Source organism: Marmota marmota, unplaced genomic scaffold, assembly GCF_001458135.2.
Source record: "Marmota marmota marmota unplaced genomic scaffold, marMar, whole genome shotgun sequence".
Lineage (NCBI taxonomy): Eukaryota > Metazoa > Chordata > Mammalia > Rodentia > Sciuridae > Marmota > Marmota marmota.
The window spans coordinates 2,200,869-2,220,063 of NW_025999863.1; the positions used below are offsets into that span (position 1 = coordinate 2,200,869).

Genomic DNA, 19,195 nt, shown 5'->3' on the forward strand with positions numbered 1-19,195 from the left:
TACCCAAAAAAAAAAAAAAAAAGAAAGAAGTGGGGGCCCAGTGGGACCCTGATCAGACACATGGGATTTGGAGGAGAGATTTGGAGGCGTTTGCACAATGATGATGGCAGACAGCACAGGGACCAGAGCTGTGTTTACAAGCTGCTGCCAAGCACGCTGGGAATCCGTACACAGCTGCGGAGGCCAGAGGCCAGCGGCCGGCAGGCTGCGGGGCCTGTGGAAGGCAGGCAGGGACAGCCAGCCCAGGGCTTCCTGTGACGCCTGACGCCAGGGAGACAAGGCACTGGTGGCTGGAGCTGGTCAGAACTTGTTAAAGGCCAGAGACAGAGCTGGGCCAGGTGGGGGTCAGAGGCTGACTCTTGGGGGCTGTGGCCCCAGCGTCACCTTCCTGTAGGGCCCAGGTCTGCAGTGCTTCCCAGCAAGGTCCTGAGAAGGGGACAAGGTGGTTCGCTCACCTGGCCCTGGCCATGTGGGCACGCAACTGCTGCAGCAGGCTCTCCCAGTAGCCCATGTCCAGGTTGGGCCCGCCGGCCCGGATCTTGCCCTCAATGCCCTGGAAGATGACTTGCAGCTGGCTGTACGTCTTCCCCTTGAACACCGACTGCACGTCAGAGCTGACAGAGGCGTTGACCCCCTCCCGGCGCTCCCCTGCAGTGGGTGAGGCAGGTCTGCTCAGCAGGCCGGCCCTGCCCCTGCCTTGGCCCAGCCTTCCCTCCTCCGGGCCACACTACTCCCACCCTGGCCAGATCCCACCCCAGAATGAGGCTGGAGACAGACAGATGTGGAGCACGGTCTTGAGTTCTGGCCCTGGGGCCTCTGAATGCTGAGTAGGGGAGGCTAGGCTGTGGATCTTGATCCCACCCAGGTGAGCGACACTGAGTTTGGGGACCTTAGCCTGTGGCGCTCTGGTTTGCAGACTTCCTTTGATACACCCTCCAGGACCACATGGAGGCTGGGAGGATGGGCCTAGCAGCCAGACTCCAGATTGTGGCTTTGCCAGTTCTAGCTGTGTGACCCTGGGCAAGTGGCTCACCCTCTCTGGGTCTTACTCCCCCCTAGAAAAGTCTTATGGATGACACTGCACCCTGGCAGGGAGAGCCACCCACGACATATGAGCCCCCTATTCCGCATGAAGCCTGTCAACCATCTACCACAGTCTGGGGCCAGGTACAGCCCTCCTCACCAGCTGGAAGCAGCAAGGTGCTGCCAAGACCAGAGCCCCACCTGCCCCACCTGCTCCCAGGTCCCCGCAGTCCTGTGCAAAGTGGCCTCCCAGGGGCCTCCTCTTGGCCTCAGGCACGCACAGGCTCTGCCGTCTGTGTCTGGGCACCCTGCGCCTGCCTCCCCAGGTCCCCACGTGTGCTCATCGGGGGCCTTCCCTGCCTGCCAGGACCAAGGTGGCCTCCTGTAGCAGTGCCCCACAGGCTCTCTGCACCATGCCAGGTGGAGCTAGCACACAGCTGCAGGGGCATACGGCAGGGCAAGAGGGAACGGCCCAACTCCCCTGCTTGACAGGCTGCTTCTTCAAGCCCTGCTGGTAGGCAGAGGGTCAAGAGGCCACACGGGACTGGACAGGGTCTAGAAGGACCCCAGGCCCTCTGGCCCACGGACCAAGGACTTGGAATCAGCAACTAGAGACCATTCACTGTGCTCTGAGCAGCCCGGACTCCAGGCCCGGCGCCGTCCCAGGCAGAGACAGTGCTGTTCCAACTGGGCAGATGCTCAACCAGGGCCTGAGCCTCCACTGCCCCCAAGACCCCAGGACCTGGAGGGGCTGCCCGTGCTCCAGGAACATGCCTGCCATCCCCCAGGTCCCTGGCTGGGGCAATGCTGGCCCCGCAGTTACCTGGCCCCTTGCCCGAGGCCTCCAGCTTGCGGAGCTTGGAGATCTCATCCTCGGTGATGATGGTCATGTCCCGCCAGAAGTCCGCGTTCTTGCCCTGCTCCAGCTCCATGTACACCTGGCGGGGGGAGCCCCAGTGGCCGCGTCATTCCAGGGACCCTCCAGCCCCCATGGCCATGACAGCCCTCTGCCTCCGCCGCTGCCACTGGAGGACACGGCTGCGCACCCAGCGCCCACGGCAGCATCCGGCAGGCAGCGGGTTTGGAAGTAGTTCCTGGATAAGGTCCCACAGGGACCTGGGGAGCAGGGGCCAGCGTGTCCTGAGGGAGGAGGGCGGGAGGGCGCGGGGCCCATGCACCTGGATGTCCTCCAGCAGGTCCTCCATGTCGGCCACTGTGAGGCCGTTGAGGAAGGTGTAGGGCTCGTGCATCTCCACGGCCAGGTCGTCGTCCTCGGCGCTGATGTACTTGGCCAGCAGGTCGATGGGCTTCGCCCGCCCATCACGGATGCGGATCTTGGAGCTGGTGGGGACGGTGGGGTCAGTCAGAAGCAGCACAGGCTCCTTCCTGACCCCGGGAGAGCTTCCCGCAGGAGGCGGAGCTGGCGTGCGCCCTGAGGAGCAGGCAGGATGGGGGTGGCTCCGAGGGCCTCCAGGGCTGCCCTGGGCCTGGCTTGTGTGAGGTCTGCAGCAAGAGCCGCAGAGGTCCTGAAGCAAAGGCAAGTCAGGACCAGAGGGCATCAGCCACCACCTCCCCCTGGCTTCAGCTGTGCCCCCACAGGGACATGTTCGAGGAGCTGACCTTGGCCTAGCCCCGTCTGAGGGGGGAAGAGGTGAGGTCATCAGGAGCAAGCCCCTTGCTGAGGCCTGTGTGGCCAATGGCAGCACGGCAGGGAAGGGGCCGGGCCTGGGGCTCAGACACATGGTGTGTGGCCCTGGGCGGCCAGAGCCCCGTTTCCTTGTCTGTGAGGCGGACGAGGGACGGCCCAGTGCGCTCGTGTGGGAGTAGGCGTGGGCCGGGACGGCGCCTACCGCAGCTTGGCCTGCTGCAGGTGGAAGTGGTCCTCCTGCTCCTCCCAGGTCTTGAAGTGCTCCGCCTCCTTCTCCCGCTGCAGCAGCTCCAGCTCCTGCTCCCGCAGGGCCTTCTCCCGCTCCCGCTCCAGCCGCAGCTGCTTCACCTGGAGGCCGCAGGCCAGGGGAGAGGCCGCGGTGGGTGGCCGTGCCAGGGGCCCCCGCCGCCCTCTCAGGTTTGGTCCTGGCCCCCCTGCCCTGAACACAAGGATGGCTCCAGAGAGACCCTGGGGCAAGAGGTCCCCTTCCTGCTGAACGCCCAGCAGCTGGGAGTGATCAAGGACACCTCAAAGGAGCCCCTGGACCGCACACATAAACTAATCTAGCTGGCCTGTCCACCCGGTGAGCCGGCCTCTGGGGCCTGCGTGGGGCCAGCCCCAAGCCCGTACCTTCTGCAGCTCCAGCCGGTTGTCCTCCTGGATCCTCTTGTTGCGCTCCTTCAGCTCCTTTTCCTCCAGATGGCTGATCCCCTTCTTCTCCAGGGCCTGCACAACCAGCCACACCACTGAGCAGACACCACCTGCCTCGAGCCGTCAGCGTCCCCCACCACCAACCCGCAGAAGCACCTGCTGTGCAGAGGGGTGTGCCCGGCCAGGGCGCTGCATCCACTGATGCCACTGTGTGCCCAAAGCCACCAGCAGCAGCAGCAGCAGCTCGTCCACTGAGCTGCAGACCAAGGGTGCTGAACTGACCCCCCGCCCCCACAAGAGGCCTGCAAGCAGCTCTCAGGGCAGGCAGCCTCGGCCCGTGGAGGTCAGGACTCAGTGCACCAGGATTCCTGACCACACGTGGCAAGGTCAGAGGCAGTGACACAGGGACCAAGGACCCTTGGACTGCGACCTTGCCAGGGTCACCAAGGGGAGAAAGCAAACGGTTCCCCCAACTCAAACCCAAAGGGCACAGGGCACGTTGAGGATATGGTTCTCTCCTCCGCGTCCCTCTCACTTGATGGAGGCGTGGGGGTGCAGACTCAGCATCTAATCAGCTCTGTCCCCGTGGCCCCAAACTCTCTAGTATCATCTAACAGTCACGACTGTTCAAACCCCAGGGTCCCAACTCCATAAGAGGGTGCTCAAGATCCCCCCTGGCACCCAGAAAAACACACTTCCAAACGCCCTGGGGCGGCCTGGCTGAAGAGCCCCCTCAGTGGCACGCCATTCCAGGGACTCTCCAGCCCGGTCGCAGTGACAGCCCTCTGCCTCCACAGCAGCCATCAGAGAACACGGCTGCACACCCAGCACCAGGGGCAGCATCTGGCTGGCAGCGGGTTTGGGAGCAGTTTCTTGATAAGGGTCCACAGGGACCGGGGGAGCCAGAGGCCAGCATGTCCTCTCTGGAAAGAGAATATGTCAGCTGGGTACTGAAGGACCAGAAGGGCCAGCACGGAATGTGACAGGGCACTGGTGGGGGAACAGTGGTGCCAGGCGGCTGGGGCGCATCCTGCACCATGTCCCTGCACTGGCGGGAGCTGCTCTGGGTTCAGTCCACACCCTACACTGAGCCCGTGGGCTTGCCTCGTGCAGAAGACGTGCAGGTGCAGGAGCTGAGACAAGGCCACCTGCTGTGGCTAGGCTTCCTAGTGACTGTGTCCTCCCAGGAGAGAAGCTCAGGACAGAGACGTGAAAAGAAGGTCAAGTGAAGACACAGGTATGGGGATGTCGTGTGACAACTGAGGACAAGCCAAGGGCCGCCAAGGGTCTGCCAGTGAGCACGTGAAGCCAGAGGGACAGGGAGGAACCTCGCGAGAGCCACCTCTGGCCTACAGCACGGCGAGAAAGCACACTGAGGTGTCAGCCTCATGGCCAGGGAATGAAATGACAAGCCACAGCACCTGCAGCCATGGAACACGCCTGCACAGTCCCCGTAGCGGGAGCTGGGGTGCGTGGTGCACGTGTGTGCCATATTCTCCGGGACATTTTAAAACAGTGTCACTGGGGCTGGGTGGAGCTCGGAGGTTCAGCAAGGCCCAGCCTGTGCTGCCTCCTGCTGGGTTCAATCCTAAATGCACCCTATCTCAGCTCCGCCCAGCCAGGGAGGACCAGGGCCTGCAGGGCGGCCGCGGCTCACCTTGTTCCAGATGAAGGTGCCCAGCAGGTTGTTGTCGCCAAAAGGGTTGTCGGTGTTGGTGTAGCCCATGTACTCCTCGCCCCAGCCCATCTTCTCACGCTTCTTGCGCTCTTTGGCCTCCTTCTTGGCCAGCCGCCGTGCACGCTTCTCCTCGGGGGTCTCGAAGGCCTTCAGCAGCTCCTCCTGCTGCTTCCGCTCCTCCCGTAGCCGCAGCCGCTCCTGCAGGCTCTGCTGCTGGCTCAGAGCTGCAGCCATCGCCCCAGGACTCTGGGGGCGCCCTGGGGATGCTGCGCTGGATGCTAAGGAGCAGGGGGACCAAGAGCGCCGGTGCCCATGGTGGGCCCATGGGCCCTGCGGCTGCTCCTCCCCAGAGTCAGACTGCGAGGACCGGTCCCGAGAGCACCATCGGGGTGCAGGGGGGCTCCGGCTTCGCCTCCCTGGGCGCTGCCACCGTTCTTCCTCCGATTCTGACCTAGGGAGAGCGCAGTCAAGGCCCGCTTAGTGCCCGCTGCTCATGTCTACTGGGAGCATGCTGCTGCCAGGCACTGTCCCCAGTTCTGGAGACACAACAGTGAACCAAACACTGACCACGACTTCCTTCTTGGGCTGGCTACCCAGGGTCCCACCCCAAAACCACACACCCCAGCTCGTTTAATACACAGTGATGAGAACCGCAAAGAGCAGTGATTGAGGGGACTGCAGGTTAGACAGGTCAGGGGCCTCTGAAGTGGTGCCACGCAGCAGAGGCCTCCAGGAAGTGGGGAGGGAGCTAAGGGGACATGTGGAGGAAGAGTATTCCGACAGGAGGAAGAACAGAGGCAAAGTCCACGAGGAAGAAATACACCTGGCATTTCAAAGATCCGCAAGGATGCCCTGCCCTCTGCCAGGAGGCCAGAGAGGCTGAGGGGGGCGGGTGCAGGGAGAGTGGGGGTTGGCTGGGCTGCAAGGGTGTGAACCAGAGAATCCAAGTCGGCCACCCAGTGAAAGCAACGTTTAGATTGATCTAAAGGACGGCAGGAGTCAACCACGGGGTCCCAAGGTGGTTTCTTTAATGTCTTAGGTCTTTGAAGGCAGGGAACCACTACTAAGCACTTTTTTTGTGAAAGGCTTTACCTATTCAGCTCTTGTCAAAAACCCAAACTTTGAAAACCAACCATCTTGGGGGCTTCGAATATTGACTACAAACTTGATCATGTTAGCTCATCGTAAACGACATCAACACTAATCACCTGTCTAACAGCCAACCATCGTAAGTGACTCAAACACCAGACCACAGTACAAGAAAAAGACCCAGGTCGTGACAACAAGGCTGGCCACTGTGCTTGAGCCAATGCTAAGTTGAAGCTCATTTAAACCAGGGTCTTACTTAAGCCCCGGGGCTTCAACCAGACTCAGAAACTTTGGTGCAAGGAACAGGATGGTAAATATCTTGTTTCGACTGCCACACAGACTACGACACAGCACCCCGTGGCCGTGTTCCACCAGAGCTGTGTCTCCCCACACGCAGGTGTGAACTTCGTGTGAGCCTCACAGGTCACGGATACACAGCTGCTGCTCTTGGTGTACCGACTACCCCTGGCCGACCTCCAGGTCAGCTCTTCCTTTACACTGTGACTTGGATCTTCCTGGAAATCCTGGGTGGCAATTCATTTACCAAACTCAAAGGGAAGGCGGAAAACAGCTGGAGAAGCCCCGTGGAGACCTCCAGGACACAGATGGGTCACCTTGGGCCACAGATGGGCAGGACTGGCCCCAGCATCACCACCACCTAGAGCTGGGCCAGTACGGGGACCCAGGTCTGGGTTCACTGCCCTTCTTCTTTGGGCCAGGTACACTCGTGGCAGTCTGGTCAAGCGCCCATCTCCAGAAGAAAAGGACTGTGGGCCCGGGAAAGCTGAGGCCTCGGCTCCGGAGTCCACCGCGGTTTTTCCCTCTCACACCCCGTCACTGGTAAGGGTCGTGGCCTCTGCGTCTCAAGTCCCTCCCGACTCCACGCACTTTCCCACTATGCCTCCCTCAGGGCCGCCATCTTCCGGGGACGACTGGACCACCCACCCTGGTGCCACTCCGGCCAAGCCCCTCAGTCCCGGCCCGCGCGTCAGAGGTGACTGTCACTCCCCTACTCCAGACTCCCCCCGGCTCCCGTTTCCCACAGCGACCAGCTTCCCGCACGCGGGCTCGGCGCGGCGCGGCGCGGCCTCCTGCCGGCGCGCAGCCCCTCCCGCGGGAGGCCCGCCCTGACACCTCGGGGTCTCCCAGCTACCGGAGCCCAGCCCGCGCCCGTCCCACCTGCGCTCCCGGCTTCGCTGTCTCCGCCTGCGCCGTCGCTCGTCCTCGCGGCACCGCCGGCTTCGCCGCCCATGGCTCCTACTCCGACTTCGGCTCCGATTCCCGCTCTGGCTCCGCTGCCTTCGGCCCCTGCGCCCCACGGATCGCGAGCGCGAGCGTGTGTCTCGACCCATCGGCGGTGGCGGCGTCGCAGACGCAAACAACCGGGCGCGCGCCGGGGCCTTCCTCGGCCGCGTCGCGGGCGGGGCTGCCCGGATTTTGCCTGAGCTTAGAAAACAAGCCCTTCCGGCCTCTCCAGCCCGCCAGAACCCCAGGCTCCAGAGTCTCCCATCCGTCCGCGAATGTGGTCTGCGTGACGGACTCCGATTGGACCGTCGTCCCCAGAGCGGGAGCACTCTTCCTTCAGGCAGTACTGGAGGCAGCCCTAGGCGGGTCCTCACGCCTTGGGAGAACAGGGGAACTGTGGGCGGGGCCAAGGCGAACCCGGAACCCGGGGTGGAGGGAATCTAAGGAGGAAGCGGAGCCTGGTGGGCGGAGTGTAGAGGCGGGCCTGGTGGGGACGCGGCCAGCGCGAGGCCAGGGACAGAGGCGAGGCCCGGAGCGAGGTTTCGGGAAGAGGGGAACAGGGAAGAGGGGCCCTTGGAGTCCGGCTTGCTCCAGAGGGGGCGGAGGCAGCGGATCTGCCCCCGCGCTCCACCGCCTGGCAGCGGCTGGCTGTGGAGAGGGGGAGGCCTGGAGCACCTTCCCTGCCCCGGTGAGGTCCGCGGATGCCGGGGAGGGGAGCCCAGGACTAGCTCGTAGGTGGAGTTCCCTGGGGCCATGGGGAGTGCAGGCGGGGAGGGGCAGGTCTGGAGGCCCCAGCTCCCTGGGCCCCTGGCCGCTGCCCACCTGCAGTCTGCCTACAGCTGGCCGGGGTGCCTGTTTGGAGGGCGGTATTTTTTTTTTTAAGGTGTCAATGGACACGTGGTGCTGAGAATGGAACCCCGTGCTTCACACATGCTAGACAAGTGCCCTGCCACTGAGCCCCAGCCTCAGCCCCTTTAAGCTAACTGTTCTAAATGCCTTTCTCAAAATACAACTCCTGTGCCGCAGTCTGGCTGGGCACAAATAACCGGGAGGTCACCAGCCACTTTAGATTCAAGCAGGAACAAACTTTATTCGAGAACCCACGAGAGAACTCAACAGGAACTCAGCCAGAACTCAAAAGTAGCGGGCACCCGAGGTAGCAGGAGCCGCCTTATTGCCGGACAGCAGAGGTTTATATACACAACTGAATACACAGCTTGTTTCAATTTAGCATCATCCAGTTACATCAATCAGTCATCATCCCAATAATTATACACAGCTCAACTCAACCATCATCATCTTAATGGCTCGCTGGCGCTACCCCTCAACCACTCCTGGCAAAATGCCAGGCACCATCTTGACTTGTTTGTGGCTCTCAACATCTCCCCCTTTTGTTTTTAAACAACAAGTATATGGCTTAGGGACCGTGCCTGTCTTAGGTTGTCTAATACTACATATGGTCCTTACCTGTCATCAGATGAGCTGACCTCAAGGTGTCAGCCTCCTGTCTTAGGTTGGTACCTTTGCAATTGGATCTTACCCGTCATTGACTACTGGCCCAGCATTATGTAGCCATACTTGTGGATAACCTGCTACAAGCAGAAAGGGGAGGACACAAAATGCCACGACACCAAGCCAATTGACGGCCCCTTTTGGAAAAATTGTACCACCGTTGACACCATCAGCAAAGATACCCCGGCTCTACCATAATTTGCTGCACCAACAGATAGTTCACAATGCATACAAGTGATACATAGTCCAGGCAAGTTCTGCAAGCAGTTCAAAGCAGAGGAATCCATTAGTATGTCCATTTCCTCCCAAAGAAAATCGACTCCTTGATTGACCATCACTTGTTGAGTTATTATTCATTGATGCATCAGTTTATACAGTTTGTTGTGATAGCTATCGAAGAAGCTGTAGTTTGGTTTTATCTTTGTCTTCACTGACACTGGGATGAAGATAGGAATTCTGGCAATGATGGCTAAAAAAAATTTATGTTACATTCCAGCAGGCACTAAAAAAAAGCAATTTTCTAAATAATTTAGTATCATGAATAGAATTAGATATAATGAAAAGGAAAGGTGAAAGTAAACAAACAGATCTGTTAACCACATTTTAAAACAATTCTCAACAGCTGTTTACCTAATTTAAATTAAACCGTGTAAATCACATGAATAAAAAAATATTTGGATCCATTTTTTCATGAGCGCTCCTCATATATGATATATGGACATACGCACATACAGATAACACAAAACACAAGTGTGCACACATAACACAATAATACAACACATGACATAATAGTAAAGGCCTTGTAGCTTTTCACAGGTGAAATCCCCATTGCAATGTTTAAAAACTCCACAGTCAAAAAATAGAACTAATCAGAAAAACATTAACCTAGGTCTGTATGAGCTCAAAAAATAAAATAGAACTTTATGATGTGGGAAAAGGCAATAATAAAATAGATATTGAAAAAAGCATCCTGGTTAATCACTGTCGCAGATGTAAGAATAGCCAAGCTGGAGTTCTGGATATCAGCTGTTATGGATTTGAGTCAAATCATCTTCTTTTTGGTCTGTAGAAATTGCTTTGGTTAGTCTCTCTGGAATCCAAATCGGTTGCTGTTCTCCCTGTGGAAACACACAAACAGAACCCCGACTCCAGACAATCACTGGGTCAGGACCTTTCCATTGTCCTGTTAGAATATCCTTCCAAAGTACCTTAGGCTTATGTACATTTTTTGGACACATATGCCTTTCCGCAGCACTAAGCCCTGATGAATCCAAATTTAAAAAGTTTAGAGTAAAAAGGGTTATTTTAAGTTTATCTTTGGGGGATATATACCCCTTTCCAATTCCCTCTTTTTGCTTTAATAAGTACATTTTAATAGTTTGATGAGCTCTTTCAACTATGCCTTGTCCCTGTGGATTGTATGGGATTCCTGTTATATGAGTAATGCCAAATGATGAGCAAAATTGTTTAAAAGAGGTAGAAGTATAACCAGGGGCATTATCTGTTTTTAACTGTTTTGGAACACCCACAGTGGCAAAATTTTGTAAGCAATGAGCTATAACATCTTTAGTTTTTTCTCCGGCATGAAGGGAGCCCATCAAAAATCCAGAAGAAGTATCAACTGTAACATGCAAATATTTTAATTTTCCAAATTCTGGCAAGTGTGTGACGTCCATCTGCCAAATATGGTTAGGTATCAATCCTCTAGGATTGACTCCAAGATTAACTTGTGGTAAAAAGGTCACACAATTTTGACATTGTTTTATTATTTGTCTAGCTTGTTCCTTAGTTATTTTAAAACGCTTTTGTAAAGTATTAGCATTGACATGGAACTTTTTATGAAAATTTATAGCTTCTTCTAGTGTAGAGAAAATATGTATGTCATGTGTAGTTTTATCTGCTAAATCATTGCCCAAACTAAGGGCTCCAGGCAATCCTGTATGTGCCCTGATATGTCCTATAAAGAATGGATCTTTTCTGTCCCAGATTAGACTTTGTATAGTGGAAAGCAAAGAGAAAACAGTAGAAGAAGGGGAAATCCTACCAGCATCTTCAAGAGATACTATAGCATTAACTACATACTGACTATCAGAAAATAAATTAAATACAGAATCTTTAAACATCACAAAAGCTTGTAAAACTGCATTAAGCTCTACCTTTTGAGCTGATTGTTTGGGTACTAAAAATGTAAAAGTTTGATCAGGGGTAACTACTGCTGCTGTACCATTATTTGACCCATCAGTGAATATATTTGGAGCATTCATGATAGGTGTTTTTCTTGTCATTTTTGGAAAAATTACAGGATGCAATGACCAAAAAGACAATAAAGGATTAGATGGTAAGTGGTTATCAAATGAAACATTAGATTTGCACATGATTATTGCCCAAGTATTTAACTCATTAGCTAACTCATCAATTTGATTCATAGTATATGGAGTAATAATTTTATTGGGAGAAATTCCAAACACTCCCTTTGCTGCTTTTATTCCTTTGAGTATTAATTGTCCTACAGCCTCAGGATACCTAGTAAGAATAGTGTTAGGAGAATAAGATAAATGTATCCATAATAATGGACCTTCTTGCCAAAATACTCCTGTAGGAATATTTTTTGTTGGTAGTACAATAAATAATAAAGGCAAACTTATATCAATTCTATCCAAATGCATATTTTCCATATATGTTTCAATGATTTTTAATGCCTTTCTTGCTTCAGGCGTTAACATTCGGGGTGAATTTGGATCTGATGGACCTTTTAGGATATCAAATAAAGGTCCCAACTCTCCTGTTGGTATACCTAAATAAGGCCTTATCCAATTTATGTCTCCTAATAACTTTTGAAAGTCATTAAGTGATTTGAGTTGATCTACTCGTATTTGAATTTTTGGTGGACGGACCATGGTTGAGGATAATAGAACTCCTAAATAATTAATTGGAAAATTTAATTGTACTTTATCTATTGCTATCTCTAGATTATAATTTTTTAATAAGTTTGTAAGTGTGGCATAACATTCTAGCAATGTGTTTTTATCTTTGTGTGCTAATAATACATCATCCATATAGTGAAATATTTGTAGTTCAGGATTTTGATTTCTAAGTGGCTGGATTACTTTGTTAACATAAATTTGACACATAGTTGGGCTGTTAGCCATCCCTTGAGGGAGTACTTTCCATTCATATCTCTGATCAGGACCTTCATGATTCAGTGCAGGGATAGTAAATGCAAAACGTGGACTATCCTCAGGATGAATTGGAATTGAAAAAAAACAATCTTTAATATCTATAACTAAAACATACCAGGTTTTTGGCAAAGCAGACAATTGAGGAATCCCTGATTGAGCAGGTCCCATAATAACCATCTCATTATTAATGGCTCTTAAATCTTGCAATAATCTCCATTTACCAGATTTCTTTTTGATGACAAAAATGGGAGTATTATGGGGAGATACAGAAGGTTGTATATGTCCTTCTGCTAATTGTTGTTTGACCAGGTCATGGGCTGCTTGTATCTTTTCTTTAGTCAGGGGCCACTGAGGAACCCATACTGGTCTTTCTGATTTCCAAGTAATTTTTATTGTCTCAGTGGCCCTTTCTGAAAATCCAACCCATGTCTGTCTGTTCCTTGATCTATTTGTATTGGTGCTGCTATACCTTGTTCTTGTTTTTCTAATCTTTTTCCTTTCCTAAAACCTTGTCTAGTCATAATAGTGGGTGCATTTTGGTTGATGTTATTTGTTAATGTCAAACCTAATTGATCTAGGACATCTCGTCCCCATAAATTTACGGGAAGATGATCCAATACATATGGCTGTATAGTTCCTTCACATCCTTCAGGATCCTTCCAATCTAATACCATTGCACTTCTATGGGGATTAGTCGCCACTCCTAGGCCTCGAAGCGTTTGAGTGGCTTGTTGTAATGGCCAATGTTTTGGCCATTCTTGACGAGAGATGATGCTAAGGTCTGCACCTGTATCCAGTAGCCCATTAAATTCATGTCCTTGAATATTTAGTTTTAGCATGGGGCGAGAATCTAAATTTAAAGAAAGCATAGCCCAATCTACACCTGTGGAGCCTAATCCCTTGGAACCTCTTTCTACAGTACGACTGGAAAATTTATCATGTAGGCTGGGTATTATTAGTAACTGTGCTATTCTATCTCCTGGTGAAATTACTGATATACCCTTTGGAGAACTGGCTATAATTTTTATTTCACCTTCATAATCGGGATCAATTACCCCAGGACTTATCATAAGTCCTTTTAGTGTAGAAGAACTGTGTCCTAACAATAAGCCTACTGTTCCTTTGGGAAGAGGTCCTTTCACCCCTGTGGGAATGATTTGAACTCTCATCTCTGGAGTTAATACTGCTCTGGCGGAGGCACAGATGTCCAACCCTGCGCTCCCTCTGGTTTGTCTGATGAGGGATCTGATGGACAATGTGTCCTGGGCACTACCCTGATGGTGTTGCTGGGTTCCTCCACTGCCCCGTATATTTGTGGTCGTGGGCCCCGGAGCATTGGGCCCCCCTGTCCATTTTTTTTGGCAATGGAGCCCAATGCCTTTCTCCATGATATCGTGGATAAACACCTGGTCCTTGTCCGTTTTTTGATAACAGAGTACCCTCTATGGTGGTTTGAGAACAGCATTAATTAGCCCAATGTCTCCCTCTATGGCATCGTGGGCAAATACCCGGTATTCTACCCCTTTGATCATATCCAGTTTTGTTAAACCCTCCTCCTATGGGGCAACTCCTTCTAAAATGCCCTGTTTGTCCACAATTGTAGCATGTTTTTGGCCTGGCACCTAAACCCTGTTGTACTGCAGCTGCCAAGGCTTGCCCCTGTTCATTAATGTCTCTACATAATTTAATATATGTGTTTAAATCTCCATGTTTCCATGCTCTAATGGCTTCCCTGCACCATCTATTTGCTTGTTCGTAGCCTAATTGTTTTATTAATGGCATCGCTTGTTCTACATCCCCAAAGATTCTGGTAGCTGTTTGAATAAGCCTATCTACAAATTTAGCGTAAGGTTCATTAGCTCCTTGTATTACCTTAGATAATTGACCTTGTAAATCTCCATGCCCCTGTAAAGTCTTCCATGCCCTAACTGCATCTGCAGCAATTTGTGAGTATATAGCAGGATCATATGCAATTTGTTGATGCTGATCCTCATAAGGTCCCTCTCCTAACAACATATCTAGATTTCTCTGAGGATAACTGGCTGCTGCATTTCGCCTAGCCGTCTCCATGCAAAATTCCTCATTGGCAACCTTCCATAACAGGTATTGTCCTCCATTTAGCACAGCTTTACACATACTAGTCCAATCTGCTGGCATCATGTTCAAGTTGGTAATGGATTTGACCATGCTTACCGTGAAGGGTGCTTGAGGACCATAGGTTGTTACAGCCTCCTTTAACTGCTTCATAGTTTTGAAATCTAGAGCACGGTGAATTCACTGCCCTCCTGCCGTCTCAATTACAGGGCATGCTAATCTTTGAGGTCCTGTCTCAGGATCCCATCTATCAACTACGGGGGTTGGGGGCCCCCCAGCATATATTATCTCCGTATACATAGGTGTAGCTGTTGGTTGGACACTTACGCCCTCGTGATGGAAAGATGTTAGTAGCAACCTCCCGTTGTAACTTCTCCCCTGATGGCCCTTCCTCCTCTAAACTTTCTTCCCCTGTCTGACTAACTCAAGAGACTTCCTCTTTTACCTGATATAGGATGTCTTCTCCTAGACTAAGCAAACAAGATTGTACCAACGTCCACAATGGTAATGTGCCAACTGGCAGAGTTCCTGGGCTTTCCTTTTCTATCCTTTTTAAATCTTCACCATGATGGTTCCATTGTGATATATTTAACAACCCCTCTTTAATGAACCATGGGCTACACCTTTGTATTGTCTTAACGTATGCCCTAACTGTTCTTGATTTTACTGAGATGCCTCCTTCCTCTAGCAATTTACTTAACACCCTTTCGGTTTGGTTTTTACTAATTTTTAATTCCATATTTTTGCTATGAAGATAACGCAACCCAACAAGATAAAACAAACCCGAAACAAAGCGAAACAAAAACGGAACAAAAATCTGTTGTATCAGTTTTCCTATTTTCTTGACATGTATATCCGTGGTCTATCTCTATCTCTTCCTCAGGGGCGAACAACTTCAAACCTTGAGCCAAACACTTTCCCCAGTTTGCCTGAGAAAGTCCTAGGGACAGGCAGCTTGAAACAAAAACAAAACAAATCAAAACAAGAACACATTGTTTTCTGAAATGGTCACCCATTCTCTCGCCCTGCCTTCAGGGGTGAGCAGTTTCACTTATCCCCAAGCTTCAGGCGTTCCTCGAACGGGCCACCAAATGCCACAGTCTGGCTGGGCACTAGTAACCGGGAGGTCACGAGCCACTTGTAGATTCAAGCAGGAACGAACTTTATTCGAGAACCCACGCGAACTCCACGGGAACTCAATGGGAACTCTACGGGAACCCCGCGAGAACTCAACGGGAACTCAACAGGAACTCCGCGAGAACTCAAAAGTAGCGGGCACCCGAGGTAGCAGGAGCCGCCTTATTGCCGGACAGCAGAGGTTTATATACACAACTGAATACACAGCTTGTTTCAATTTAGCATCATCCAGTTACAGCAATCAGTCATCATCCCAATAATCGTACACAGCTCAACTCAACCATCATCATCTTAATGGCTCGCTGGCGCTACCCCTCAACCACTCCTTCTGGCAAAATGCCAGGCGCCATCTTGACTTGGTTGTGCTCTCAACACTCCTGTGTGTGCTCTGCTCCTCCAAAGGAAACCCAGGACCCGCTCCTCTTGCTCCTGATAGTGGTCCTGCCAAAGGCCATGGGACGGGAGGATGACAGGATGGGCCCAATGGGAGGAGCCCTGGTCTCCGGTTCAGAAACACGCAGATGTGACCCTGAGAGCCCATCTTCTTCTTGTTTGCAGACCCAGGTTTGCACATATGGGGCATTGTACCCAAGCGACATCCTCAGCAGTACGTGCTATTATTGGAGGCAAGGAAGAAAACTAGAGACCTCTGTGTCCATCTCACAGGAGCCCTGCTCTTTCCAAGTCCACCTCTGCAACCAACCAGCATTCCCAGGGCTTGCTTACAGCCAGGGCCTGCCTTCAGGGCAGTTTCTCAATTTTAGAGAATTATATTCCTCCCACAGAGGTCCATATTTCACTTCCTTGGGTCAACTCTGGAGGAAGGAATGAAGACTCTGGGGGTGGGGGTCTGTTCCTCTGAGCTGGGACTCCTGGATGTCAAAGGAAGCCTTGGAAATGTTCTCTGAGCAGAACTGGAGTGCAGAGGAGGTCATACCTGTTCACCTGTTTGGGTCTCACTCTGTTGCCAGGCTGGCCCCAGACGGCAGGGCCCAAGGGATCCTCCTGCCTCAGCCTGAGGTCAGTGGGATGACAGGTGGGTCTTACTATTGTCAAAATCTCACAGACGTGTCCTTTGGCTGCAATTCAGTGGTCTCTAACCCCCAGCCAAACCGCAGAACCCACAGAGCAGCAGCAGAGGCAGGTCGATGTTCATACCCGATTTATTAGAACATCCTCAACATAAAAAGGGGGGAGTGGTGGGGGTGGGGCCCGAGCTGCGTACAAGTGCTCTCTGGGGCCAGCAGCAGCTGCACTGTCAGAGGCACCCCGCACTCTGGGTTGGAGGGACACGGCCTCCTTGTCAGTGCCATGGGAAGCCATGCTCTGGATTGTCACACACCAGACCACAGGGGCTGAGGACGAGGAACCCCCAGTGACAGTTAAGACACACAAGTTTTGCAGTTGTTTTGGAATTGGCTCGGCCATAAAAACAAGACGGGGCAGGGTCAGGGGACGCAGTTTTCAACCACCAGAGAAAAAGAGGGGGGATGTTGTCCTGGGGTGGGGACCGAGGGGCTGCGGCGAGAGTACCATGGCATGGGACCCCATTGGGACAGGAGTATTGCACTGAGCCAGGTGTGGGGGTGCACAGGGACGCATTGGAATGGCTTAGAAGGGACAGAGGCTGGAAGAGGACTTGTGGGAGTCTCCACCTTGTCGGCCTCTGAGTTCTTTATGATTCACAGCTGCATCTGGACACCGGCCACAGCCTGAGCAGTAGTAGCCATCAGAGGGCCAAGCCGGGCAGCAGATCACGACAGTATTTACAGATCTCCTGGGAGGGGAGGCGGCCGGTGGGCCCGGTGCCTTCCTCACGGGGAGTCTGAGGAAGGCCAGGAGTGTACCCACCATCAGAAACAGGCCTTTGCTCCCCCCAGCTCCCCAAATCATAAGCAAACATGGCTCTTGACAAGCTCAGAGGGGCACTTTAACATCTGCTTGACAGTCCACAAAAGGAAAAAAAAAAAACAAACACTGCACAACATAGATCTCCAAGGGGTTCTTTGTGACACTTAACACAAAAATGGAACTGCCATGACGTCCGTGGGGTCTTCTGAGTCTCTCCTGCTGTGGCCGCACCAGCACACGTGGCCTCTGATCACCCAGGCCCAAGGGGCTGCAGCAGCCACTCCCTGTCTTGCCAAGTCACCCTGGATGGCACTGGCTGCACGAGCGGTGGTGCCCACGGCTCCAGGCCACCTCCACAGGCTCCTGTTCCTGGTGCCAGCCCCCTGGGGACCCAGGTGCAGTGACCACGCAGCTGTGCCTGCGAGTCATCCAGATCCTAAATGCCCCTTGTGATCTCTGCCCTGATCCCTAGGGTGTCTGCAGGGTGTCCTTCACGAGGATGGGCAGGGACTGTCAGGGACAGCACACAGGGCCAAAGACGCTCTGTCTAAACAAACCCTTCTTGGGCAGAGACGGGCGGGTACTGGGGACCCCAGATAGGCTCCTCCTGATGGGGTCTCTGAGCCCCTGCATCAGCCACCAGGTGAGGGTCGTGAGATGACTGGATCCCTGCCGTTGCTGCAGGGGGAGACCAGGAGGGCCTGAGCAGCGGCCAGGGAGACGCGAGGTGATGGACAGGCTTTCACGTTCCTGGGTGGACTGGTCCCTGTGCCGTTCTGCCCTGCAAAGGCCAGTGCGGCTTCTGCTGCAGGTCCCCTCCCCCTGTGCCCACTGAGGCCCTGCCACCAACAAGCCCCTCCAGGGGTCCTGTGGGAGGCAGTGGTGGCTCCAACCTGCCCCCTCTAGACACAGTGGGGCCCAGGTGACTGCCCCATGGGGCTCTGGGGTCACCGTCCCCCTAGGAGCAGTTGTCCCTGCTGGAGATGACAAGTGGAAACATGCATGGCCATCCCTGAAGAGGGTCACCCCCCCGGGGCACATGTGCCCCGACGTGCCACGCAGGCCTGAGCACAGCCTGGCCCTCACTGGGATGCCAGCTGTGGTGCCCAGTGACCGGAGGGCTGGCCGCCTCTCCTCCCAAAGCTGGACACTGCTTTGAAGGGGTGTGTCCGCAGGGGGTCCTCTCCACTGGCACCAGTGAGCTGGGCAGGGACAGCCAGTCCCCCTCTACCCGCCCCCAGCCCTGGGCTCCGCCAGGAGGGAGCAGCTGTGGGGGCTCCCAGTGCCAGGTCTGGGCTGCGACCTTCTTGCTGGATGCCCAGTCTCGGGCCGTCCCTCCTAGTGGCAGGAAACAGGTGTGAAGGCCACTGCTGAGGGATGTCGTGCCTCGCAAGGGCCCCCACCTGGGCCGAGGGAGGGGGATCCTGCTTCCAGGTGAGGACGGGGTGGCCTCAGGACCCTCAAAGACAGTGGCCTTTGCCTCCTCAGCCACGGGTCTCCTCCGCAGGCCGCTGGGCTGAGATGGAGTGTGGGCTCTGGGCAGCTGGGCCGGGTCCCTGGAGTGGCAGACGGGCCAGCACGCGGGCCGCAGAGCAGCGCTGGAATCTCTTCCTGTTTGTTTGTTTCTTTTTTTTTTTTTTCTAAAAAAGCACGCAGGTGCTTCCGTCCTGTGCGGAGTGAGGACCAAAATAAATACACGGTGACGCTCTGGGGGTCGTCGTCCTGTGGGCGCAGCTGGCTGCCAGGCGCCACGCCCCAGGTCGCCATGTGGCCCAGAGCTGTCGGGGTGGGGAGGGGCTCGGCCATCAGTGTCCCCGGAGGACGAAGGAGGATGAGGTTGGGCCAGGTCTCCGGGCTCCAGGCCTCAGGAGTAGGTGACGCCTCTGAGCAGCACGCGGCGTGGGCGCTCTGGGCGCTGGGCTCCAGGTTGGGGGCTGCATAGAGATTACTGCAAGAGCGGAGGCGGGTGAGGGGTGCTGTGGCCGCCCGCCCCGTGCCACCCACGGGCCCCTGAGTGGGCCCTACCCCACCTGGCCACGCCTGGTGCCAGGGCTGCCAGGCCGGGTACTTACCCAGGCAGAGTGGCCG

The 19,195-nt window shown here is 53.9% G+C and overlaps 1 protein-coding gene across 1 annotated transcript in view; it reads right to left on the reverse strand.

Annotated features, from left to right (window-relative positions):
* Positions 1-7,481, reverse strand: part of Cactin (cactin, spliceosome C complex subunit) — an 11,334-nt gene extending 3,853 nt beyond the window's left edge. Inside the window, 7 exon segments of the mRNA XM_015503628.2 lie at positions 199-648; positions 1,847-1,961; positions 2,202-2,364; positions 2,874-3,019; positions 3,302-3,397; positions 4,980-5,451; positions 7,269-7,481. Coding sequence (XP_015359114.1) covers positions 199-648; positions 1,847-1,961; positions 2,202-2,364; positions 2,874-3,019; positions 3,302-3,397; positions 4,980-5,451; positions 7,269-7,441 — 1,615 coding nt within the window. The 5' untranslated portion in view covers positions 7,442-7,481.
* Between the last annotated feature and the right edge of the window lie 11,714 nt (positions 7,482-19,195).